The sequence below is a fragment of the Poecilia reticulata genome, linkage group LG9, assembly GCF_000633615.1.
Source record: "Poecilia reticulata strain Guanapo linkage group LG9, Guppy_female_1.0+MT, whole genome shotgun sequence".
Lineage (NCBI taxonomy): Eukaryota > Metazoa > Chordata > Actinopteri > Cyprinodontiformes > Poeciliidae > Poecilia > Poecilia reticulata.
Genome location: NC_024339.1, coordinates 14772157 through 14799144, shown reverse-complemented (window position 1 = coordinate 14799144; position 26988 = coordinate 14772157). Strand labels below are relative to the sequence as shown.

The following is a 26988-nucleotide window of genomic DNA, read 5'->3' as shown; positions in this document are numbered from 1 at the left end:
TATATATATATATTTTTTTTTTTGTTTCACACCATCATTTGAAAAAGCTAAAGCTTCTTTTTTATATTTTGAAGAAATATTAAAAGTTTTATGTGTAACAGTTCAGGCCTTCATGGTGAGGCCACCATGTTGGTTTCAGCTGAGCACAGTGAGATTTTCTTCTTAATCATGAACTGAAATTTGGACAAATTCACAATTTTAACGAATAGATAAATACATTTATGTTGGATCATTAAAAGTCAGCACCTTCTACACCAAGTTGCGCATAATATGCTGGTGAAGCATAATAAAGATCATTTAACATAATTTATCACTCAGGTAAAAATTGGCTGCAGCTGTTGAACAGTGAGTTTTAGATTTTATTTTTTTCTGTCTCCCACAGCTAACCTTTTTACTGTGTGTGGTTACAATATAAACATCAGTCTGTTCACTGTTCAAGTTGTTTTATACCTTTTATGCATTACTCTGTCTCAAGTTAGGGGTAAGTTTCGGTATTTTCAGTAGCTCAACAACTATCTCTATTACTTAAATTGTCTTTCCCATTTTGAAGAGTGGCTAAGAGACATTGGCGTTGGTACAACATCATAAGTAATACCAAGGAAAGCAGGAACAGGTCATCATTTGTTACCGTTTTAAAGTTTCTCAACACTGATTGGCACAGTATACGGTTGCTTTCAAAAACATGCTACATTATTTGCTTTAAATAATTATGAATTTGTGCCAGTGAGTTTGGGGTGTGTTAGTTTTTTAATGTGGATGCAAACGTACTGCACTGACTGAAATCAACTCTGGCCTGCAGGAGGCGCTGGAGGAAAAGTCTCATAATTCGTCTCAGTACATATTTTTATGGGAGATGTTTCATTCAGTGACCAACAAACATACCAAGAGCCACAGGAATGACAGGATGACTAATAGAAGAGAAACACAGACATTATTTCTGGTGTATTCCCTTAGTCTCTTTCATCCTTTTATTGTGCATTTGTTCTTCTGCTATCTAAACAATAGATATCACTGCTGTATATCACTACTGTAATGGGGCTTCTACTTCCTGATGTCACAAATTGGAAGAGGAAAAACATTAACATTTTTGAATAGCTTAAGAATTTGACACATTCTTAAGCTGTTGCTTTCTCCCTTTCCCAGGCGTCTTCAAGCTGTTTCGTTTTCTCTCTTAACCTTTCTCTACTTTACATTTTTACTTCGGCTCCACGTCATAAATCAAAGCAGCCAAACACTGTCTGTTGATGCTTTGTTTCTGGTAAGCGATTATATACCGCAGTCTTTGGTCTGAGATGCACATGGTAGTAAAAAGGGGCTAAGAAGAAGGTTGCACAGTAGAAATCCCCTGAGGTCATACAAAGAAAACAAATGTCAGACTTTACATGCTATCATTAAAAAACTGACTAACATGTGTGCTTGCTGGAGTTTCTTTTTGAAGTTTAACGGCTTCTGTATGGCTTCATCTTTCAGCTCTGTACGCTGACATGAACGGAGAAAATTCTGCTGATGAAAATGTGAGTATATGATGCAGACCAGATGGTATTAAGAAATAACCCACAGTGACAAACCCATCAGAAAGTCTTTGCCTGCACTACTGATTTTGTCTGTTCTTTTGCTTCTCTCAAGCTTAAATGTTTCAGATGATCAAACAAAATACTAAAATAATTTTTAGTTTTTTAGAGAAAACTATTGATTCAGCAACATTTGACATGCCACAACATCCCAATCTGAAGAACTGTCTTGAACCTGAAGCTCACAGTTTGAATAGGTCATTCCAAAACTTTGATCTCGATTTGTTTGAACCATTTAGAGGGAAACCTGCTGGTGTTGCTCTGAGTCATTGCTCTTGCTATAATCCAGGTGCACATGAGATGCAGAGCAGAATTTATTGTTCCATTCATTATGGCAAATTGTTCAGATTCCACAGCAGCAAAGCAAACCCAGACCATCACATCCCACCATCAGACCTACCATTATGTTCGATGGCACGATGTTCTTTTTCTGAAATGTTGTTGGTTTTTTGTCAGGTCTCATGTGAAATAGTTTTATTTTTGTCTCATGAGTCCACAAAATGTTTTCATAACATCTCCTAAATTCATTTTAGGCAAATGTGAGACCATTCCTTTCTTTTTTACATATGCCTAAGTTCTTTTTTATAGTAAAGAGATTACCTTGGTCTGATAATAACATTTGTTTCATAAACTAAAACATCTAAGTGTGACAAATAAAGAAAACAATCTAAGAAATGTGTGAGAAGATGAATATCTTTTCCGAGCATCGTATATTTTTCTTGTTCTTTTAAATCCTTCTCTGAATGGAGGTCTGATAAACATCTGCACCAGCTTTGCAGCAAAGTGGCTGTGCCTCTGTGTTCTTTATTGCGTCTCTTATTGTTGAGGTGTTGGAGTTGGCACCTTGCACACAGTAAAGAAAAGCTGGCTTTGTTGAACAGGTTGAATGTGTGTTTAATGTTTTGACAGGTGTGACACATGACTCTGGTCATCCAATGGAACCTGTTTTATGCGATACAGATGGTTAACTAATTGATTTCTCTCACACGGCCAGGCGATGGCCAAACACTTGTGTTTTTGTGCTTAGTTCTGCTTGTGCTTTCTGGCATGCTCGAGGCAAAAGGTTTCCCTGAGTAAACGTGCTTGTTGTTCCACCAAAAGGTTCTCAACTTCTTCGCTGAGGACTGCGAGGAGCCGTTGATTTTTGCCCTGAATGAGGAGGACGAAGAGGACGATCCTTCACACTCTGGCTCCGGTAAATGTCTTAAGGTTTCCTATAGCACAAGTGTTTTCTTTACAACTTGGCTTTAATTCTTGAGCTTCTCGTGCTTCTGCAAGAGATCAGGCTTTGTGCTGATTTAAACAGATCATTGCTGGTTTATTCGTAGGATGTTATTAAAGTGTCTTTTAATCATTAAAGGAGGAAACATTTACTTCTTTTTTTTTTTTTTTTTTTTAAACCAAAACTTGGAGCTTAGCATTAATCGTCAACCATGGCTAACTACATTCCCAGCTGACATTGGGATCACATTTCAGGCCAGCTAATAGGTTTTTCCTTCCGACCTTTAGAGGTTTTGGAATCTTGCTACTCTATGTTTATAGTTATGGTGCTACCAAAAAGAAGTCGTTAAATTTGATGTGATGGGCAAAGAAGATGTTGAGCCACCTGATTTCTGATGAGCAGGAAAAAGCTAGACACAGCATTTTAAAACTGTGGTGCAAATAACTTAATGGTTTTCAGAGAACGTTTTTGTATCAAGTATTGACAAGCTAATTCAGTCAAATTAATTGTATAATAGTTGTAAGGCAGCAACATTACCAAACATTTGTATTCAGACTTTAAATCGATGTCCAAACTTTAGAGATTGGTGCCAGATTGAAGGTTTAAAGACTTTAATTTGAAGAACAAGTTTTTTGTTTTGTTTTTGTAGCCTTCAAAACAAGTTTTAAATAGCATAAAGTCCTCTAAGCAGTATTAAAAGATATATAGAGCTAATGAGCTAATAGAGTGCACGGCAGGGTCTGGATTAAACAGTGTGCATGTTATTACTGTTGTGGCTTGGTTTTGTTTTCATCATAAAACAGCTCCACCCTTTCACCATTTAATGTTATGATTAATAGGGATTAAAGTAAATATAAAAAGCTGGAAATCTGATGTAATTTATGTCAGCTGGATAATGTTTTCCAACAACTTTTTACTGCTTCCTGCTTTTTGTTTTGGTTCTGATTCTTGTTTGAGCCAGTTGTCCCATAAAATATTACAGATTATGGGACCCTAATCCAATTGGAGTAAATTTAGGAAATGTCCTGCTGGTATGCGTTATTTATTGGATTGATGTAATAATTTTCTCACAGTAGTGTATGTGGAGAATATATATATATAAAAAAAATGACTTAAAATTGTTGCTTATCAGAGGAAGATGCATGGTTGGTATAAAACATTCCACTGAATAAGTACTTCAATGGGAAACAACCAAATCTACAAAGGCACGAAAACCGATAAGGTCCAAGTCCTGTTTAATAAGTCCATCAGTTTGGTGGTAATTTCAATAAATTTATTTTTTACTGTGTTGGTACTAAAAGGTTTGAGTACCTCTGGACTAGAATAGCATGCTAGCTTGAGTGTGGTTTTGCTCTAAGCAGCTTCTGGATAGTAAAACAAAGGTCTTTAAACTGGGAACATCCTGTGGGTTAATAATTGTCCTGATTGCTGCAGAGAAGACTGATGCCTTAGTGTAAGAATGTTGTGGTTACAAGTTAATAATACTTGGAACTGGACTACAACACTCTGTAGGTGGTGCAGTTTTTCCTGTTTCTGGTCCTGTGAGTTTATGTGTTTTTATTGGCTAAATTAGCATATTTTTGTAAAGTCTCTGAATACTGACCTCATTCAGCTCCCTAAAAATGTAACTGGAATAAAATGTGGTGTCTCCTTTAACATCACCCACTTCTTTGACCTTTGAAGACATCAAGTTTTTCATTAGGCATTCTGGAGCTGCCGGGCATCGTGAGTGGCTGACCTTACATATTTAGCAAACTATCGAGCCTTACATTGTGAGTGCATCTGCTTGTTGACACATGCAGTATGGTGTTTGACTGGCGCATATGCGTCATCAGGTAGACAGATAGAATCTGTGCAGCCGGGGCCTCAGCATGGGGTGTGGTATTTGGAAGGTACTTGTCATGTTCCCCCTGTCTTCCTGATGTCATCCTTCTTCTCACCCGCTCAGCTTACTGTAACTTCATTAACAAGGCCATACTGTTTACCAGTGTTCAAGTATATATTAAAAATACACATTAATTCATTTAAGTTTAAAGACAGAAAACACAATGGGTTTTTGACCATTCCAATCAATTTCAAAAATAAATGAGCGAATGAACTTGTGTACATTTCTGACTAAAATATTTTAGAAGTGGTGCAATAACAAAATTAGAAGCTTTGTCATTGATCACAATTGATCACATTTTTAGCACTGTATCACATGTATGACAGTAGCAGGTTTTTCCATTTCTAACACTTTTTGCATGATATCCTGTAAATCTGAGCCACCTCAGATTTTAAATGTTTCTGCTCTGAACCTGAACCAAGGCTGTTGTGTCTAACACTAGCTTTAGTGTTTTCACTTGGAGCTGCATGTTTTTGGATTGAGGTTAATGTGTAGTATATTTACGTAAAAAATTGCTGGTGCTTCAAAAATATTGGGGCGACTTTATCTCAGTCGGAAGGGTAGTAATATTGCAGAGGTAGGTTTGATTGCAGCTTCCTGCTGCCCCATGTAAATGTAGGCTTGGGCGAGGTATTTAACTGCAAGTTGCCTACTGGTCAGTGTGCATTGGGGAGAATAAGTATTTGACACATCAATTTTTCACATATTCCCACTTACAAAGAATGGAGAAGTCGGTAATGTTCCTCATAGGTACATCTTAGCTGAGAGACACAATCTAAAAAACAAATCCAAAACATTTATTCTTTCTTGTTTTCACAGACCTATTGGTCTGTATTTTAGTTAAGAAGCCCTCCTTTCATCCATTCATGTATATAATATTTTCCTGTTGCACCCCCTGAGTACTGTATGTTGCCCAAATCAAAAACCTCCGCTGTATACGTCTATGTCTAAAGAGAGGCTCTTCACAGCTGAATGAAGAGAGAAGCTTCTCACACAAATGATTTTGTGTGAGAAAAAAGAAAACCACAGAAGGGAAGAATGATTTTAAAAGGGGGCAAAGGAGAGTTTTTTTGGTGTGTTTTTTTTTTTTAACAGAGGTGTTTGTAGCTGAATGGGGGTTGCCAAGGATTTTTCTGAATGCAGTTTTCCAGCCGCTCATTGAGATCCCCATAGGCGAGGAGAGTGAGAGAGTTTTAAAGCTGCAGGGAAAAGACACAGAGCAACAGTAAAGGGATTTATGATGGGGATAGTTTGGTGAAGTGACAAGAAACGATAAGTGCAATGCCGGGAGCCCCAACAAGATCAGCCCCCCTCCTCCAGCTCCTCGACCCCAACCGAGGGATCTAATTGGAGACTGGAAAAAAGGATTAAACCTCACACAGACCCCACAAAGGCCAGCATTAATGTGCACCAGTACAGTGCCAACATCCTCCAGCAGCCTTCGCCATACACACACATGCACACGCACGCACACAACTTTTTTCTGCAGCCACAGTGTGGCTCTTTCTCTCTTCTCAGCAGATACTCTCCCTCCTAAACCCTTCCTGTCCTTTTTTTATCACATTCTTAAATTTATGTGCATTCATAAACATGCGTTTGGCCTCTTTCTGCAGAACCATTGTCCAATTTCTCTCTTAAACTCTCTTTTAACCAGCCCATTTGGAGGATTTTTACTTGCCTCTGGGTTGCTGCGCTGTTCGTGCCCCTGCAGGTCGTCAGCAAGAGGAAAAAGCAGGAGAGCAGCAACGTGGAAGAAGAAAACAGCAGCGGCTCTCACTGCTGTCTCCATGGTGAGGCTGCTGACCTGGCAGTCCCCCTCCCCACCCCCATCTCAGCTTTGACATGCTAAAATATAAAGAACGAGAAGGTGGACTGCTAGAGGGGAACTCTTGTCGGATGTGGCATGTTTGGACTCAGCTGCAGAGCGGCTTGTCTTTGAGATGATCACGAACTCAGTGGGTTGATTTTTTTTCTCCCACGTCTGGAGCTGCCTGTCGCTTTTTTTTCTGCAGTTTCTGAAGTCATTCCTATGTTCAACTTTCTCTCTTTCTCTCTGCTTCGCTCCTTCCTTCAGTCACTCTTCAGTGAGTCAGGACCCTCCTCCCCCTTCTGCTGTCAGAATGTGCCGATATCTTCCCCACTCACTCACTGCTGAGCACAATCTATGAGTGGGTGGGTTAAAGAACATGGACGCAGAGTTGAGACAAACTGAAAGGCAGCAGCAAGTTATTAGAGAATAAAAACAAGGCTGCAGATGAAAAAGTTGAGTCCTAGCTCTGTTGGATGGGTTGAGGCAGGGGGGAGGCGAGGATTTTAGGGGGAGGGGTGATTAGAGGAGACAGAGGGGAACATGCTGGCTCACTCTTGAAGTGTCAGACTCTACAGCGGGGCTCTGGAAAAACAAGAGCGAGAGCTGCAGCTTGTCTGGAGCCTGTTCAGCCATGTGGGGAATGGATGTAAAATGAGGCACCACTCGTTTATGTTTGGGACTCTCTGAGCTATTTGGATGAAGGTTTTTTCTTTCACATCAAAAGTCATGGATTCTGACTCAGACTCTCCTTTCAACTACTCCTGGCCGTCGTTTCCCAAGATGAGGATATGCCGGAAAACAGGGAAAAAAGGTAACAGGATGTCAGTTTATTTAAAAACTATTGCATTTAGATGTAAAGATAAAAATGTTCTTGAATATGTTTTATGACATTTTCAAGTACCTACAGTGGAATAGGCATAGGACATTCTCACAGCATGACATCCTCTACCAAAAGTACAACAGCTTCACAATATTTAGAAGTTGACAAATATAGAAAATAAAAATATACAGCGTGATGTAACTGGTTTAATTTCAAACAGAGAAGTGATAATTTCTACTACTGCAAAAAGAATATGTTAATCATTCTTGGTATAATAATCCTACCTATGCTATTTATTTATAGTTCATTTAATATAAACCAATTAAAAAATGCAGGAAGAACCGTTGCCATGTTCAGTGAAAGACAAGTACAAGCCTAACAAGATAATATTGGCTGGTTATGCATTGTTATCTGCTGAAGCAGCCACTAGCTGATGAACTGAAAAGGAGCTCATACCTTTACAGTCTTAAACCTTTGTTACTTTAATAAATGTGATGACTAATGCTCCTTCAGTTTACAAGCCATGACTGCTCATGTTTTGTTTAGCCCAACAGATATGATTTGAAGTAGTTGAAGGGTGTGTTAGTAACACTAACATATCTGTCAATGAGGGCGTTATGTGAAGTGGTATGAAAGGATAAACTTAGACCAAGGGGAACTGAACAAAGTCCAGAATCAACTGTGATGTAAAGTGATGCTGTTTTAGTACTATGAGGACAACAATCAGGAGTAAGTAAAGTTTATTTATAAAACTCTTTTCACAGACATAAAATCACAAAACCTTGTACAATAAAAATCAACCTTAAAAACCCTAAAAAACACAAAATCACCGGAAGAAATGCAACAAAATCAAGAGATAAAAGCCTAGTAAAAGTTGTCTATCTGGACTGGAATCTTTACGTAATCTTTTTAAATCAATACGGTATTAGTGTGGAGATTTCTCTTATCCATTTGATTGGCAGTTTACAGCAAAAAAGTAAGGAAGAAGATCAGCCAGAAGAAACCTGAGTCTTATTAAAATTACTTTAAATCGTAGGAACAGTATTTTTGCAAATCTTAGTGGTTTTGAAAAAACAACGTTTAGAAAACTCTGTACCTTGATAGAGATTACTGGCCTATGTCTACTACAAAGTTTCTCTATTTGATGTCAGCTGGACAACAAATAGACATGGCCTGGTTTAAAAAGCGTTTCAGTATTAGGGTATTTTCTTCCTGTACGCTAAAGATGACAGCTGAGTGCCCTCTTGGCAGATATATGTTTCACTGTGGAACAATAAAGTTAAAATTAGAACTGTTCCCATTACGCATTGTCGCTCTCAGGCCTTCTACGCTGTAGCGGCGGCTCAGTCAGACTTAGATTGCCGCATCTTTTCCAGTGATGTAACCTGATCTCTGACAGCATGTTGGGGAATGTCTGATGTCCGCTCGAAGGCTGGTGAAGCGCCCTGCGGCGTTCATCATCCTCAGGCCGCACTGTTTTCGTGGAAGAAGCCTAAAAGTGGTGCTTTTATAGCACAGTGCCAAAGAAAAGCTTGATCCTGTGTGTCTTTCCTGTGTTTTACTTTTACTGCATTGCAGTTTCCTTCAAGCGTCTATTGAAAGTAACAGTTTGCATTCAGTCATTTGCTAACAGAATTCACATGTGTGCTTTAACTTAACATTTCCTTCAGGGAGAATCATGGGAAACCTAACATAGGAGCTTAAAATAGCCCAAATTTACACTATTGTGGTTTTAAAGCTTATGACTTGTATGCAAGTGGGTGTGTTTGTTGGAAGGAAAGGGAGACGCAGGGGAAGATCCTGTTACTGCCACGGCTGTGTCATGGCTTACCTCCAGTGCTCTTTTCTTCAACTTTCTCCATAAACCCCATGGAAGATCATCTGTGTCACGGTGATGCTTACTGACTTTTGCAAATATCTTACACTCTCTGCGCAAACATTTAAATCTCACAAGAGGATGCAACATTTACAGACATTTTCATTTTTTCAACACATAAAAAGTGAATTGTGATTTCAGGTGTTCACAGCTGTTTCTTTACTGCGAGAAGTGATCGCTGCTCAGTCTGGCTCTCTGACTTGATCTCTTCATGCATTCAAATGTAAACACGACGAGTATGTGATGCTTGGACCAGGAAGTTCGACCACAGGTGTCATAACTCTGAGCCATTTTTGTGGATATTGGTGAGCAACTCTTTAATGGTTTAAATGTCCTTAAAAACAAAGCTGAAAAATGATACTTCAACATTTGTTATGAATCCTTTCGACTTTGATTATTATTCTATTCTCGGCTGTCGTCAGAGTGACTGCTGGTTTAGATAGGTGCTTAAAAAGAAACTTACATCATAAGAAATGTTTCAACATGAGCAAATTATTTTTTAGCTCTCAAAATGAATTGCTCCAAATGTTTATACTGATGATAATTTTATTTATCTGGAATTTTTTGGTTTCTGCATAAACACTTGAGCTGGACAGAAACCTTGAGAAAGTGTTTTTGTGTCAAAGCACGTTCCATCTCTTTGTCTCTAGGGTGTGCAGGAGTTGAAGGGTCACTCTCTGCATGTTTAACTGCCCTGGAAACCTGGCTGTGACTGCTATCTTTGTCTGTGCAGACCTGCATGCTCTCTTTTTCACTGTGCTGCCACTGTACAGAGTTGGCTCTCACACAGCAATTTATTCCGACTATCGCATCGCTCCACATACATTAAACACTCTGCATTTATTAGGATGTTTGGTAAACATTGAAGAATCATCTGCAATTTCTAGGTTTTGTAAAGCTTTGACATGCTGATTTAGATTTTCTTTTTTGAGGAACTACAATTCTTACTGGACAATATATTTCTTTGTATAATTTCTGTTGTGAGTAGTTTGAATAATTAATATTGGAGCAGATCATTGTATGTCTGTGAGAGAACAGTTCCTGTAAAAAAGGGTTTTGCTTCTGTTCTATGAGAACAACAAAAATGAAAAACAAATATAGAGGGATCTTGTGCACTACTTTTAAAACTCTTTTGTAGTTTTAGAACAGCTAAACCTGTGAGCAGGTTTATCTTACCAATAAAGTTAGATAGTCCTCTATCTTGTTAAGAATATAAAGCCTCTGCTTCATGTGTTATTTCACCGGTTAACTGATGCTAAACACAGATCTCGCTGCCTGACAGTAATGTTCACTGAGTCACTGTTTATAGGTCAGAGGTGTGTGAGTAATTGAGTCCATGGCAGCCAGCTGTGGCTTTGGATGGGGCCCAGAACCTGAAATATTTAGCCCGTCTGTCAAGTTCATGACGTGGGCTTGTATGAAATGGCATCTACTTTCAAACAGCAGTCTGACCTCCATCCAGGCTATAACCACCCCCTGTGAATTAAATTGCTGGACTCGTTCTAATCCGATGATATGTAGTAGCGTGCCTGATGTGATTTTGTGCAGATATCTCAGATGTGGTTTCACATTTCAAACAGAGTAGAAGCTTGTTGGACCCAGAGGATTTAAGAAAGTAGCTGCAACGGTTTGTTTTCTGTTTGAAAGGTATGTCAGGACTTTGGAGAATGAGGAACGATGTCGGGTAATCTCTGTATACACTCGGCTGGTTCAGCTGGAGTTAATTCATTTAGATTTAATGTGGATGTGACGGGAATCATCTGGCGTCCTCATCAGTGTCCGTTTGACTCCCTGTTGCCTCTCAGATTTATGGGACTTGCCGCCCACAGGAAGCACAGCCAATTGTGGGTCTGATTTATTCTCTGTTTCAGATGCTGAACCTCTCTTCTTCTGCTCACTTTAGTAGTTACGATGGATTTGTTTTAAAGAACACTGCAGAGTTTAGGTTTTAAACAATGCTGGAAGAGAAGTGGTAGAAGCAGCTCTGCCAAAAATATGTTTTCACTCCCTCCACCCTTGGTATAATTGGAGGCGAGTTTTGAAGGTCGTAAAATAAGCGTTATAAAAATTATTAACATTTACCTAAGCTGCTGAGCTTCCCTCCTCTGTTTAGTGTGGAAACTTTCAAACAAGCTGCTAATTTGATCAGGTTTTATTTATTTATTTACATATCTTCAATATAATACAAAATACCTTATTGTCCCCACTATAAAAAAAACAAACAATCAACACAATCAAAAAACAAAACAAAACCAAAATAAATTTAAAAAAATGCAGCAGATCTTCACTTTAACTGTCTTCCTTGTTATGTTTTTCGAATTGTTTTGGGAATCAAATTTTATCTTCACATTTCTTCTGGTGAAAAGGTGATCACCGAGAGACTTTCTCAGACTGTGCGGGCTATTAATGTCTTTTAATAATCTGTTTAAATTTGTTGTAGTTTCTTAATGATGACTTCAGACTCGTCTCTTATACTGGAATCTGTTGTAAATGACCTAAATCTGTCACACCCTCGGCATCTTGATCTGTTGCTGTTGAACTGCTGTCATTTGAACTGCTTTGAAAAACACTTGTGGTTTTTCAAAGAAATGCACTTCATTCAGAAAATAGATATTCTGACTCACTATGTTGCACTTGATTCCCTATTTATTATTTTAAGACAAACTTTGAAACATGTTTACAGTTCTGACTTGACAAGATTTTAAATGCATGTTTAATTTAGCAAATCCTCTGAGTCAGAGAATAGACAAAAAAAGCTTCCAAGTGCACCGTTCCTTAAATAATGGGTCAAGTTGAAGATGGGTTCTGGAAATAAAGGCTCTTTTTTAAATCTGCTAAAAAATAATAGCTGGTGTTGACCCATTTCCTATTACTGTTCTATCAGCATTTTATATTTCTAATTGGGTAAACAACACACGGAGTAATATTCTAATAATTTACAACAGTCCATAAGAGTCTCATGTTTTGCTGAGTTAAATGTTCTGCAGTGGCTTGCCAACATGTACATGATCCCAGAGACACTAGAAGCTTAAAGTTGGGATTTCGGAAGGATTTCGATTTTCTTTTTCTTTTTTTTTTTACATCTAATGTATGAAAAATGGTTGTTGACGAACGGAAAGACAGTTTTTGTTCTCAACTTGAGCTCAGATTAAAAGTAAGTATTTAGACTTGTTGGCAGATTCTCAGATGCCAAAATAAAAACATGGCTTAATGTGTGCACACACAAAGCATACATTTATTTTAGTGTGTTTTTTGAAACTGATGGAGTAAACTGCCAAAATGATACTGATATGACTACTCATTCAATAGACTATAAGATATATACACATATGTCACTTTCTCCTGATCTCAGCTCACGACTATGCTCTTAATAACCATATGTAAACAGCTCAACTGTGTACAGTCATATACAGAGTTACAGACTATTTTTTAAGCTCTATTTGAAATGTACAGCTTCCCCTCTGCAATACATGTTGCACACCCGGTTCTCTCTTACCTTCCCAGGTATATATATATATATACCAATAAAGTGACTTTTCAAACTAGAAAATGCACAAAAAGTTCAAAGTAAAGGGGTCCGAGTACCAATTCAGACCATATCTTTTTGATTTTTATTTGGTAAATACTGTATGTTGGACACTATGTGTCGTTTTCCGTCTTCTTCATTATTATGCACGGTTTGGATTGGTCTAGCCAATAAAATCCACTGAAGTGTGAGGTTGTTATGTGAAAAAATGTTTGAAATGGCAAGGGATATGAAAACGTTTGCAAGGCACCTCAATTTAACTTAAATCCACACAACTGTACCACACAGTGATATTAGGTTAGGAGATCCGTAGGTTAAAAAATATAAAGCCTGAAAATGGCAAAAATAATCAAATCTTTCTTGGAAGGTAGGAGAGAACCGGGTGTGCAACATGTATTGCAGAGGGGAAGCTGTACATTTCAAATGGAGCTTAAAAATAGTCTGTAACTCTGTATATGACTGTACACAGTTGAGCTGTCTACATATGGTTATTAAGAGCATAGTCGTGAGCTGAAATCAGGAGAAAGTGACATGTAAAAAAAGTGAGTTCAGCATGATTTTAAAATAGTAAAAGTATACAAGTTGGAGATGAGATAAAGCATTGGTTTGACCACAGAGTGCAGTGATGATATTTAACAAAATTAGGCTGTAAGCAATGTTTGTTGTAAGAAACTGTGGAAATTTCCTGGAACTTCACTGAAGTTTAAATCAAATTAAAATCAATCATCACAAACATGCCGTTGCTTTGAGTTTCAAAATACTTTTTCCCTCTCGTCTTCTTTTTTTTTTTTTTACTTTAACCCTGAAAACTTAGAAGTCTTTGGAGGCTTTTGATCATTCACATGATATTCATCAGCAGTTTGAGCCTGACTGGTTGTGTTTTAAAATTGATATTCTCAGATTTCTGAGTTTACTTAGCATTTACAGACCGTTAGTTGTGCTTTGTTCAGATAAGTTTGAACAATAGTTCACTATTAATATTTCCTCTGAGGCTCATGGGGCTGCAGCCTCTTTACTCAAATGCATATGCTACATTGTAGCCTGATATTTTTTTTAAAAAAAGCTGTGTTGCGGAGAAGGTGTGCTTTGTGTGGAGCAACATGCCCAAGGGAGAGGTGTGTGTGTTTTTCCCCTGCTGATCAGCACAGCCAGGCTGCAGCTCACAGTGCCTCCTCTGTGTTGAAAGGGTTCCTCTCAATGCCACTGTGTGCTCGCCAGGAGTTATTTCCACTCAGCCGCTGTATCAAAAAGCAGGGCGGGGAACAAACATGTCTGCAGATTTCCATCCACAGCAACTTCATGTATGTGCAAAAAGACCCAGACACACTCACACACACACTCGAGAAGAGAGAGAGAGAGAGAGAGAGAGAGAGAGAGAGAGAGAGAGAGAGACGGAGAGAGATACAGAGAGAGAGAGAGTCTTGATACTGAACAATGACATGCATCTGCCCAGGATGTCTATGTCACTTCCCGTGTTTGTGAGCAGTCATTTGGTGTTGCTCTGGAAACCAAATGTAATATTGAAAAATCCCCCCTCCGTGCAGAGAAAAGCCAGTCTATAAGGGAGAGCCAGGCCTCGTCCCCGACTCGGGCAGCAGCTGCCAGACTTTCAGCAATGATACACGGCAAAGACCAAGTGTACTCCAACGCCATGCTGGTGGACCAGGTGAGCCACAGTCACTTTTCAGTCTGAGAGTGAAAGTTCTTTTAATGTAAAACACTAAAATCTGCTTACAGAAAAGTTTCTTCTTGTCGCTTTTTCCCGTTTCTGCTTCAGGTGGACGGAGCTGACATTAAGTATCGGTCTCCAGGGAATGAGGAGGAGGTCAGCCCTTCGTCCTGCTGGGATTCCTTCTCTCCCACTCTCGTTGAATCGGGGAATTGCTCCCAAACCCATTCCCAATCCTCACCCCATCGCAGGCCGAGGGGAAGTCAGGGCCCAGGCCGGGACAATGGCAGGGAGGCATGTGTTTCTCCCCCTTATCCCTTTGCCTCCTCCCCATCTTTTCCTTCCTCTCCCTTGGCTTCCGCAATTCGTTTGTTCGACGGAGGGCAGAGGCGACAGACGCTGACTGGTCCTTCTGACTCTCCAGCTTTGAAGCACAAAGAGTGCAGATTGACAGATGCGAGCCGGGGTCTGAGGTATGATTTTGTTTCTGCTGTGGGTTTCATCACTGTGTGATCTTGTTGCAATAAATATTTAAGGCATCATGGTAAGACAGCTAAGTTTAACGCAGCTGCTTCATTGAACTATTTTGGGCCATTTTCTGCAGCAGTTGGTGAAGATGAAGTACAAAGAAAGAAGTCCTGATATTTTTGAGCTGAGTTTCCTCAGTGAGATTTGATCTCAAGAAATCTCTCAGCAGTCTTTATGGTGTTCAGATTTGCACACAGTTAGTACTGTTTTCTAGGTAATGAGGGCAGTCTGGTTTAATTTCTCAAAAAACTATGAAGCTTATCAGAAACCAGGATGTGGTCGTACAGCTAACTTGAATTAAGGACATTCTTATATTTTCACGCTCATGAATAGGTGACAATATGATTCTTTTGCTCTTTTAAGATGAAAAGTATTGAATTTACGTTTTGCTTGAATTTTCGTTTTGTTTGAAAAATTGTACTTTTCAAGTTTTAAACAACTTTTTCTGTTCACTTGCTGTCCAATGCATGCTTGAAAACATCAGGACAAGTATTCAAGTTGAGCAGCAAAGTGACAGACCTAGGAAAAAATATCCAACAGTAGAACAGCATCTGAAAATCATGTTCAATTTCAAGAAAAAGATTTTAAAAAATCCAGCAAAGGCCTTAAACAGGATCTATAATATGCATCACCCTTCAGTTGATCAGCTAAAGTATGGACATTTTTCGCCAGAAGAGGAAATCTTATAGATAGAGCTGGTACCCATTGAAACAAAAATAGAACTATATTATGCTACAACATGAAAAATGTATTCTTCTGACAATTCACTTTTCATGTTTGTACAATGAATGAATGGTTCATTGGAAATGTAGTATTGTGAGAACATGGAAGGGTTTTTCTTGTAACATGACAAATAGGTATAATGTAATAAAATAAAAATGTTAAAAGTATATTGTTATACAGTTCCAGTTTATTTGTGTAGCACATTTTAAGCAACAACGCAGCTGAAAGTGCTTTACATCATAAAAACAATTGTGAACATTGCATTTTGTCAAATGCCGTCATCAGCATCATCATAAAAACGTCATTTAGCTCTGTTTTATTTTGTGTGGGTTGCCACTGTATTCTTATTCTTCTGTAGAAATCATCTTGATATTTGCCAATGTTTTTTTATGTTAAGTTATATTTGGTGTTGCTTAGAGATTCTGACAGGAAAATAACACATTAAGCAATGTTGATGGAAGATTACAAAATCATAATTGATCATTTCAGCCACAAGTTCCAGGGTGGATGGAGTATTTAGGTGCTTTCAAATCTGGTCTTAGTGGATTTCAGTATTTTAGACAAACAGTCTATATTTAGAAGCACATCTCCAACTCACTGCCAAAAAACTGGGCTTACTGTGGTTAAACCCACAGTAAAACTGAAATTTTCTGCTAGACAAGAGTTGACTTGTATATGCAGTTAATCTGATAAACAATTTAATGAGACTGGATTACATAAAAATAAAAGGTGATGGTCTGAGTACACAACCTTGAGGCGCTCCTTTCTTAACTAAGATCAAGACTTATGCTGAGTTTATAAAATAGGGAAGACACCAGACTTACACAGCCACAAAAAGCCAGTCAAATAATATTTCAAATCAAGGACTTCAACTACATTTGAAAATTTACCTGTATGTTCTTTGGACGATGTTGAACAAATTAATATTTTAGCATTCAGGGTCGTAACCCCGCCATGTGTGCTTTTCTGTTTGTTTTGCGTCTCTTTGTGGATAAATAGCCCCAGTCTTGAGTGTGACAGTGAAGAAGAGGATGTTTTGGGCCTCTCCTACCCTTGCTCATCTTCGAAACAGAGGTCCGTCCTGCAGTCCAGCTCTGGAGAAGAAAGGGACTCTTTTGACACTTCACCTGATTTTAATCGCTCACACTCCGAAACTGCAAGGAAGTCCAACAAGGTAAATCTCAGTCCATTAGAAGCAGATGAAAATTGGAACTGGGCAATTAGAAAAAAAAAAAACTTCAGTGGCTAACATCTTGGATTCAGTGTTACTTTATATTTTCGTAATATTCTCCATCAAATGGATTATATCCTTTTAAAACTAAATTAAAATTTGAACCCTGTTCAGTCATTCCACAAAAAAAACATCCTCCATTACAAGTTTTCCAACAAACACAAACTACCTTGACAGCCATCAGTAGATAAGGTCAGATTGTCAATAGCTCAATAATGAGGACTAAAGGTCAGAGATGGGTCTGTTTGCCTTACACTATTGTGCTGTTCTCCAAATTTCCCTGCTCATTGACTGAACTTGTGAACTCCTCCCTTGTAACATTTTCATCACACGTGTTTTCTTATCCAGAATTCAGAAGATGCTGAGGTTCGTCTGCGCTCGTACTCCTACTCCTCCCCTAAGGCGAGGCCGTCGCGGCCTCTGCTGAACCGGGACTCGGCTATCAATGATCTGGAAGAAGGTGTGTGAACTTTGGCATCTTTGTCCTGCAATCCCCCTCCTTTGTGTTTACAAGCCAGTTGAACTGAAAAATGTGGCCATTTCAAGCACCATGATGTACAGTGGTGCCTTGGTATAGCGGTGCTGTAGCACTACTAATGATGAGACAATTGTAGTTTGTGATTTGCAATTTTAAACTAAAAGTTTTCAACGTTAAGTTCCTGCTTTATTCCATGTAGATGGCACTTTCAGCAGCGGCGGTCGTTCACTACTTCAGGCTTTATCTCTCTCTAAATCCTTATCACGTCTCAACCAAGTTAGTAAGTATGAGTGCAGGTTGCAACTTAGACATCAACTTGGTTTGTTGGTAAAAGCTTTTTTTATTTTAGCTTTTTTGTTTCTTGACTCATTTCACGTGAAGAGCTGCTCAATTACAAGGTATATTTGAGATATTTATATTTTTAAGTCTTACTATAAAGAAATCAGAAAGGAAAATAAAAAAGTCTGTTTTGGTTGTATTATAAACTTTGCAGTAGTTTCCCATTGTTGCCCTAATTGTGCAGTTCTGTCTTTGTGGTGGGATTTAATTCTTGGTGGTGAGCACGAGACCACTGTCTCACTGAAATAACATATTTGCAGATGTCCAGTAATCAAAAGCAGACCTTTTCCCAATCTTCATTATTTTTCCTCCATGGATAACAAAATAATAGTTTTCCAAAAACTAATTCATAACAAAAAAGAACCTAGAATGGCTGACAAGCAGAAGAATGGAGATTTGGAATAACACTCAGCTCCCGTTGATCACCTGATGGATGGAGGAATTGTTTCTGGTCTGAGGCTTCTGTTATGTTTCCCTTTGGTCACGTTTTGTTTTCCTCTTGGCTTTTTATTTTTCCATCTTCACTGTCATCTGGTTTTTCGCGGAAAAGGTTGTGTTTGTTCTTGCTCTGTTGGGGTTTGCTGGATCCAGGCTTCTTTATGCGATCCCTGTTTTTGCCTCTAACTAAATAATAATGGGACCTGGTGGGGGTTTCCAATTCTGTCAGCTGATCTTTCTGTGATTCTGTGGCATCTAATAAAATGCTATGAAAAAAATGTTTGCCTGCTTACAGATTTATTCTGTTTTTCGTATTGGTCACAGTTAAAAGATAGCTCTACTTACATTTTTTTTTAAAATCGGTTTTCAAACAGTGATTTTGTTCATTGGGGGGGGGAAAAGCATCATTTTTTTGAACAAAGCAAAAACAGAATAAATCTGATGGTTTGGGGGGGAGAAACACTTTTTTTCACTGCATTGTATCTTCAAATGCATTGACTTATATTTCTAACTTCTTTGTTTCCTCGCTATAGAACAGAGAGCCTTCAGCCTGACCGAAACGACGAGAGAAAAGAGGTAAACCACCACGTCGCTTCCTGACCATCAGGCCTGCTGAACTGCGTGTGCTCTCACTCAGACCTACGTCCCTCTTTTTAGTCATCAGCAGTGAACAGCCGATAGAGATTGGCTTAGATGGAGCCCGCATGTGTACACATGTGTGGGAGGTTGTGTGTTTGTATCTCTCTGGTTTTGAACAACCCAGGGTCTTAGTGTGCAGGATATGACATGCTTCCTGTAGCCAGGCTGGGTCTGAGAGTATTCTCTGATTGCAACCTCAAAATAACCCAGAGTAAACAGCAAAACCCTGGTCCTTCTTGGATGTCAAACTTCAGAAACATCAGGAAACATCAGGACCACATCAGTGGTACTGAATTTATTGTGTGTGCATACTGTAGTGTTTATGCTGGGTGGTGATTTAAACAGCTGTTTCGAAGTAACATTTGCTTTAAATTCTTTCCATTCATGTAACACATTTCAGTCATATGTCATTGTTCATCTTCATCTTACTGACTTCATCATTGGCTAAAAAACATTTACTGCTTTTACATAGGAAACATCACGGCATTATAATTGTAAGGATATAAGGATACATAAAACTCACAAGATGAGACAATATTGAGTTGTACTGAGGACAAAATATTAATGTTACTTTAAAATAAACTTCAAAGATCAGGCAAAAGCCACCATGACCGCGACTGGCTAGGGCTTGAGATAACAGTCACTTCAATAAGAAATATTGTGATGTTTTAATGTTATGAAGAAAACTTGCTACACCCCTACGTATTAAACAATTAGAAAATTACATAGGACACATAGACACTTAAATGGATATACTAATTAACTTTTAATGTCTTGCAGAAGCGATTGATCTTTAATATGAACAAGAGATACAATTGTGGTGAAAAGAAAACACACCCACTTAATTTTACAGCTGTACGTATCAGGGTGTAGTAAAAATGATTTGGTTATACATCTATAAAAAGCAGACCCTTAAGTGTACAAATACAAAAAAACACATTCTGCAGTGATTGTTAGTTAAACGAAGACAAAGACAAAATAGAAGAGCTTAATTTGAAAAAAAAAAAAACACATTTCCATTACTTATTAACTGATAATCATCAGTGTGACCATAATTATCTGAAAATAACATGAATCACAAGATTGCTAGAAATATATGCCAAAGTAGAGATGTTCAGCCAAAGCCAACAGAATCATGTTTGGCAAAAACCGAACACAGGATATCATCAAAAACACCTCATACCAAGCATGGTTACAGAGGGATGCTGGACTGGGCATGTTTTTCAGTCACAACACCATTTTATTTCACGGAGTATTCACAGTATTCCAGAATTGGTGGTAAGATCTGTCCAGTAGGTGAAACCTGGCCAAGAACAAATGTTGCAACTTACGTGAAACTGACTGATAGTGGGGGAGAAGTGTTGGCATGAACTGTAAAATCCCTGATTTTGGACATGTTGGAGCCTTTCCAGAACTTTAATGACTGGTTCAAAGAAGGCACAGTTGCATTTATCCAGACTGGAGCTTGTGAAAGCACGAATAAGAGTTTCAGCTACAAGATCAGGTGGAGAAGGACAACGTTTTGAGATGTGTTTGACGTGAAAGAAGGCAGATTTGGTGCTGTACAGCTCAATGCAAAGCACAAAGAGGTTCTGTAAAGAATAATGTGCCAAACTTCCTATACAACAACATGAAAACATGTAGTCATACAGAAAACAATTATTGCTACTAAATGTGGTTCTACATGCTGCCTAATCATGGGATGTACCTCATTTTTAAGTACAGATACTCCAATAAAAGTTTATTCAGTTAATAATGAAACTCTGGAATCAGCTGTGTGTCTTTGCACACTCGATTAGTCTAAAAAACCAGCAAAGATCAGATTGTTTCTATGTGGCCTGATCTAAAAAAAAAACCTTGAATTGCTGTGTACATTCACTTTTTATAATGACTGTATGTGCTGTTAGTGCTTTTCTGGTTGTAATTTGGTTCCACTAAAACTCCATTTAAACCCTTTAGTAACAAATGTCGGTGACACAGTTTCTTTAAACCTTAATCCCAGATACCACCAACAAGATTCATTTTCCATTTTCAGTTTCCTACCTGAGAAGATATGAAGCCTTTCTGAGGTGTTTTATATCCACACAGGATTCTGGGTTTCCGTAAGCGGGCCCAGTCAGCAGAGGAGGAGAGCACGACATCACTCCAACATCTCACGCTTACAGAGTTCCTCAAAGAGTATGTCTCCTTAAAAAAATGGGCTCACAGACATGCACGTGTGGTGTACCTCATTCTGTCCCTGCTGTAGCACCAATCTCCAGCCCATCTTTTAAACACTCAGATTATTATTTTTTTTTGCATTTGTATTTGTACTTGGCTATGCAGGAATGCACAGTGGTTTGGTCTAATATATAGGGAAAGGTAGCTTTTCATTGCATGTTTCCTTCATATCTTTCTGTCATTGTTTCTTTTAACCTAGGAGGCCTGTGGTAACCAACATTAGTTGCTGTAAAATAGCTGACAAATTAATAACTGGAGTTTGCCAAGGTGGATCTATAAATAGCAACCACTAGAGTCCATAGTGACTTCCAAGCATGCCAAGCATGTTATTAAGAGTAATAATCTGTAGACCAGGGGTCCTAGAAGACTGTCTGGACATTCTTTCATTTCAGCATGACACCATTTTTCCTGATTAGTCAACCTTTTCCAGTCTGTTGAAGTACTAAAATAATTGCTTGTTTCATAGCAAAAGAGATGCATGTTAGATTTTAGTGCTGAGGTAATTCTGAAACCATGTGAGAGTGAGTTCCCTTTGAATATATCATACAGGATTGAGGATGAAGAGTGGGATAAATACATAATCCCGTCTAAGGTTGAGTCGGAGAAGTACAAAGTGAGCCGGACCTTCAGCTTCCTAAAGAGCAGGATGTCCAGTACCCGAAGCAAAACCAAGGTGAGTCAGCGCTGAGGGACTTTGCTCCAAAGGGAAAATAAAATTCCTACTGGGTGAGATTTTGCTGGCATGTGTTTAAAATGTGACTGAAAAATCCCTGCAGTTGACCTTTCTAATTAAAAAGTCAGAGCTGAAAGGCCTCTGGAAGAAGTGCACTAAAACTTTAACAACCCTCAGAAAAGCCCGGTCAGAATTCCTGCACTGGGGGGCCCATTGTCTGAAAGTTGTGCCTTTATTTGGAAAGGGAGAAGTTTCCTCTCTTCAGGACTTTGCAGAGGACATAGTGAAAAATATTCCCTTACATAACATGTAGCACCCCCCTCCCTCTTCCAGCCCTTACTTCTTTTTCTCCAAAAAAGCCTGAAGAACTAAAAACACGTTCTGTTGTAATCCCGTGAACACATGTTTGTATGTGCTTGAAGGCATGTTTTCCTCACACAATACACTGGGACAGCAAAAAAAACAAACACACGCTCTCGGACTTCCTTGCAAAGTCTGGGAAGAAAATAAATATGGCCCCATCACACACATACAGAGAGAAATCCCTCTAATGCCCCCCAAGGATAAAGCACTCTAACATCAGCTGTCCCTGTAGACCTTAGCAAAGTAAACAGAAAAACCCACTCATGTGCCTCTTTATCTCAGCTAGCCTCACTGCAACAGGTGTCTTGCACCAAACTGAGGGCTGCTACGTGCTACATCTTTGGTGGTTTACATAAAAATGTGGCTTTAAGTACAGTACACGTCAGCCAAAGGAGTAAAATCCAAGTATTTATGACCTCTTTTGTTTCAGGTAAAAGGGAAAGAGACGAAGGAGGGAAAAGAGAAGCTGGGAGCGTCTAATGGGCACCAGTTCGTTCCCGTGTCTCCGCCTGCTCCTTCTCTCTGTGTGGCCTGTGATAAGCCTGTTTCTGGGAAAGAGTCGTTGCAGTGCGCCAGTGAGTATTTAATGTCAGAACTGGTGTTGGATAATGTCCTGTAGTGGCTGGAGTGTTTGAAGATTGTTTAAATTACTCTGCACGCGCTGCCATGATGTTTTCCATAGTGACTCTAAGTATGTTTCATGACGGAAGAATCACTGGAAACAGAATCCGTATATGTGATACTTCAGTTTGCCGTCAGTCAATTTATGAGATTAACCTGGATTTCCTCTGCCTTAATCTGTAGACTGCTCTCTGAATGTCCATAAAACCTGTCGGGAATCTGTGGCAGCCTGCGGAAAGGTAATCACTCATTATTCATTTTTATGTCAAGTTTAACAAATAACGATTTTATTTTTATTATAATGTATCAGAATTGATTACCCAGTACTAATAAGAAATATCTTTTTTAAATCATATCCTTAAAATATGATAAACTTGCTGAATTCTTTGAGTATAAAGACCTCAGCCAGCAGCCCGTACTTTGATGCATGTTAGGGCATAGTTAGTGTTATGTGCTTTGATGCATTGAAGGAGATGAGATCATAAATCCTTATGCTTATTTTCACCTTAAAATGATTACTTATATGAAACAGCCTGCAGAAAAGTTTCCCTGATGTGTTGGAGACCTTAGAATGAAAAAACAAACAAGAGGATCCATAGAGCAAAACAGAAATCGAGACTGACCAGAAAAAAACAGTATACTGCCTTGTTATAATCAAATTAATAACAAAAACTAAAAAGTAAAGACTCACATAAGCTTGGAAGTTATGAGTAGACTGCATTTTTTAAAAAATTCTACATAAATCTAAACTATCTGAGTTTAAATTTACTGAATCAAAAGCAGTAATTACAGCAAAAGAAGCTTATCTGAACTCAAAATAGTGAGTTCGAGGCAGCAGGAAAATCAACTTTTTTAGGGTACCAGACCTTTTTGGTGTTTAGATCTTAATTATTTTTCATTCTTTGTGAGTTCACCATCAGATAAACAGTGAACAACTGGTCACTTCTCTTTATAAACAATAATTCTGGCTTTATACATTTTGCTATAATGACGGGAACAGACTGGAAGTGTGTAGCTGAACAAAAGTGGAAAGATGAGACCAAGTGGAGAAAAGAAAACATCTTATCCCTGGTGTAATATTGTGATGCTATCTTGGTTTAGGCCTGTTTTGCTGGGCCAGTGATTGAAGAGTGAGAAATAACAGCCAGTTTAAAAGAAAACATTCAACACTTTTATCTGTGAATTGAATCTTCAGAAAATGTGATGTCACAACAGTGATTGTAAGCACACACCTTGTTCCACCACACCGTAATTACAGAAGGATTAAATTCTTGTTTAGGAATAAAATGTTTCACCTCAGTTCAATGGGAATGTTGTCGACAGACTCCATGTTTGCATGTTTTCCTTTTTCCTAAGCATGGCTGCTCATTGCACATATCAAAAGTAAACATTTATATAGTTTTACCACTCAGATTGTGTTTTAACATTCAATTATTCATAAAATTAGTATAAATCACACATTTTTCTTCCTCTGAATAGGTACAGTATTTCCCTTTGAGATACTCCTCTACTGTAAAGCAGGATTGTGTGTGTGCCTTTTGCATGAACTTGGAAAATAAAACTTGTATGTTGTATCATACAAAAGATAAACCAACTGATTTAAAAAAAAATTAATACAATATGTTTTTCAGTAACTTTTAAAAAGGTTTGTCATTTTCGACACACAAAAAACAATAGTTGTTAGATTATGTGTTTTTCACTTGCACTTTTTTTGCAGGCCTACATACACACAATAGGTTTCTCACAACAGAGTTGGGAACTTGTCACATTAAACACTATTGAGCCTCTGCAAACACAAATGACCTTTTAACCCCATGAACTGCACAAACACACTTAAAAAAATATAAGTGTGTTTTTCTTACAGTCACCTTGTTCTTATGTAAATATTGACTGCATGTGCATTTTATGAACAAAATCACTGACTTTATGGCTGCTCGTGTTAATATAATTATCTTTGTTCCCCAGAAGCTGCAGGAGAGGAATCTAGTGCTAATAAAAAGCAAGACTATGTCTCTCCCACAGAGTGAGTATCCCTGCCCCCACCCAAGTAACTCGGGATCAAAAGTCCTTCTTTAGTTTGTATTTATTTAGTTTTCACCTGTCCTCCCTCATCTCACAGTTCAGTAAACCTCTGCCCTCCTTCCCCCAGTCTGCCCAGTTAAACTTCAATCCAACTCAGCTGGGGGTGAAGCCTGGATTGTCTTTATTTGTGTTTTTGCGTTCACCTTTTTCTTGCACTATTGGGAAATTAAGGTTGCTCATGATCTGAAGTAAATCATACAAAATTATCAGCTAAGAAAATAAAATCCAATACATTTTTAATGTCATCTTCTGCAGTTCTTCAAAAATTTAATGAAAGCTTTTGAAAGGATATATATACAAGTATTTCACAAGTCTTTGAAACTATGGTAACTCTGAGTAGTGCAGCAAAGATTTAAAATAAACACATTTAACATCATCTTGCAAGCCACAGTTGTTACTATGATAATAGTGCAATCAATAAGTTTTTTGCTATTTTCAACGTGGTGCATAAATTCAAGATAAAACTTTAAAGCACAACTACTTACTTAAGTTGACATTTTCAAGCACTTACTGTGCAACATATTTTGTTTATGTCCACCTTTTAGATAATTTTTCAGAAGTATAACAACCTAGAACAAGAGAAAAGTTAAAAGTTGGAAAATACTGTACACAATGTTACAATCAAGAAGTCAAATGATCATCAGAGTGAGTTGAACAGCTTTGTTTTAACATGAGAATGAAAGTGGAAAAATAGCTAACTTCCTGTCGTCAGCTCTGGAGGACAATAGTAAAAACCAGATGCTTCTACTGGAACGATCCCACAAAATATTAGACTATTTACGGGTCACTATCAGAAATCTTTGAGTAATCAGAGGAACTATCAAGACGACTATGATTCGATCATCTTAAAACGGCACGAGAGGGTTTGTGTGATTTAACTCTACACTGTGTCTGCTTCTGCTCAGATAATTTTTTTATAAGATCAGTCTCTTTTACTGGTGGAGTTGCAGAAGGAGGGAATTCCAGAGGGCAAAGTGGCTGGAAGCTCTGGGCCTCATGATAACCACACAGTGACGAGAAACATAATATGTAGATCAACTGATACAGTTTTGCTTGGAGTAACAGATGAGAGAAGGCTATTAAAGTTAAGCAGAAAGAAATATATTGAAGAGATTATCTTGATAATGAAAGAACCCGAGTTCAGTCGAGAATAAAAGTTAGTTCTTTAGCCTGAGGGGACGGAAGAACTGGTGTGTTGTTAATTTTAATTGGCGAACTTCCACGTTTCATTACTCTGCATTTTGTGCCAACAAGGACTTTTGTTACTTTTAAATTTTACTGGTAGAAATTGCAAAGGGAGTTGGGAGGTTAAAAAAATACACTGTATTTACAGAAGGTGTGAACAAGGGTAAAAAGGTAAAACACAAAGAAGATGGACCCATGGACAAGATGTGACTAAAAAGGAGCTGGACTTAAATTTTGATTCAATTGAGTTCAACAAAAGAGACATGTTCAGTTTTGTGTTGATGCCAACGGTGGTGGCTAATCTGATGATAAGGATATTATGTGAATAGATCAGCAACAATGAGAATGACCAGCCAATTTTGTCTTTCTTGTAAGCACCTAAATGTAGGTGGGGACTTACTTTCAGCCAGCTGGCTGGCAGTTCTTAGCAAAATCTTATGGCAGAGGCAATGGAGGAGACAAAACTCTAGTCACTACTTGGAATGTCATTTAAAATACTTGAAACCACAGAAATGGTATTGCTAAAACATCAACAGTTTAAAAACACTTTTAATCTGAAATCCAGATACAAATAACTTGCCAACTCAAACTCCTCGCTGAGTTTGGTTCATGTTCCTGTTTATCTTTCAGGTTTTGTTAAGGACAGTTCTCCAGCTTCTCTTTTTTCTTCCTCCGCCTGCTCTTCCCCGTCATCTTCAGCTCCAACAATGACCAAAGAGAAAAGGGAAACAGTCGCTTCTTTCTCCAAAAGCCAATCAATCTCTATCGACAGCAGGTAGGGCAGCAGCAAATTATATGCCAAAGTACTCATTTACTTATGCAATTATTTTAATATTCATTATCACTATTGTCAATGTTATTATTATTATGAAGGACTTTTAGACACTTGTGGCTGTGGGATGTTTTTAGACTGCACTATGAATAATAAGTGGTGCAAACGAGCTTTTTAGGAAATGTCTGAATCCATAAGCACTGAATGATAGCAGTAAATATTGATCAGTCAACGTCACGCTCATGTGGCTGAAGCTATCGTTGAAGTTATTGTTTTTTTTTTCAACAAGGACGTCGAGCCCTGATTTATTTTTATTT

The 26988-nt window shown here is 38.3% G+C and overlaps 1 protein-coding gene across 8 annotated transcripts in view; it reads left to right on the top strand.

Moving 5' to 3' along the window:
* The window catches only part of LOC103470008 (rho guanine nucleotide exchange factor 28-like), a 50902-nt gene that overhangs the window by 12218 nt on the left and 11696 nt on the right, over positions 1–26988 (top strand). For 3 of the 8 annotated variants that reach the window (XM_008418113.2, XM_008418114.2, XM_008418112.2), the window contains exons 9-22: positions 1471–1514; positions 2673–2766; positions 14255–14376; positions 14488–14852; positions 16630–16804; positions 17210–17321; positions 17539–17619; positions 18650–18692; positions 20844–20933; positions 21525–21648; positions 22442–22586; positions 22816–22871; positions 24598–24655; positions 26530–26674. In XM_008418113.2, coding sequence (XP_008416335.1) covers positions 1471–1514; positions 2673–2766; positions 14255–14376; positions 14488–14852; positions 16630–16804; positions 17210–17321; positions 17539–17619; positions 18650–18692; positions 20844–20933; positions 21525–21648; positions 22442–22586; positions 22816–22871; positions 24598–24655; positions 26530–26674 — 1654 coding nt within the window. Of the gene's footprint in view, positions 1–1470; positions 1515–2672; positions 2767–6615; positions 7300–14254; positions 14377–14487; positions 14853–16629; positions 16805–17209; positions 17322–17538; positions 17620–18649; positions 18693–20843; positions 20934–21524; positions 21649–22441; positions 22587–22815; positions 22872–24597; positions 24656–26529; positions 26675–26988 lie in introns of those variants that run through there. The other 5 variants (XM_017306750.1, XM_017306751.1, XM_008418115.2 and 2 more) reach the window with 5 other exon arrangements.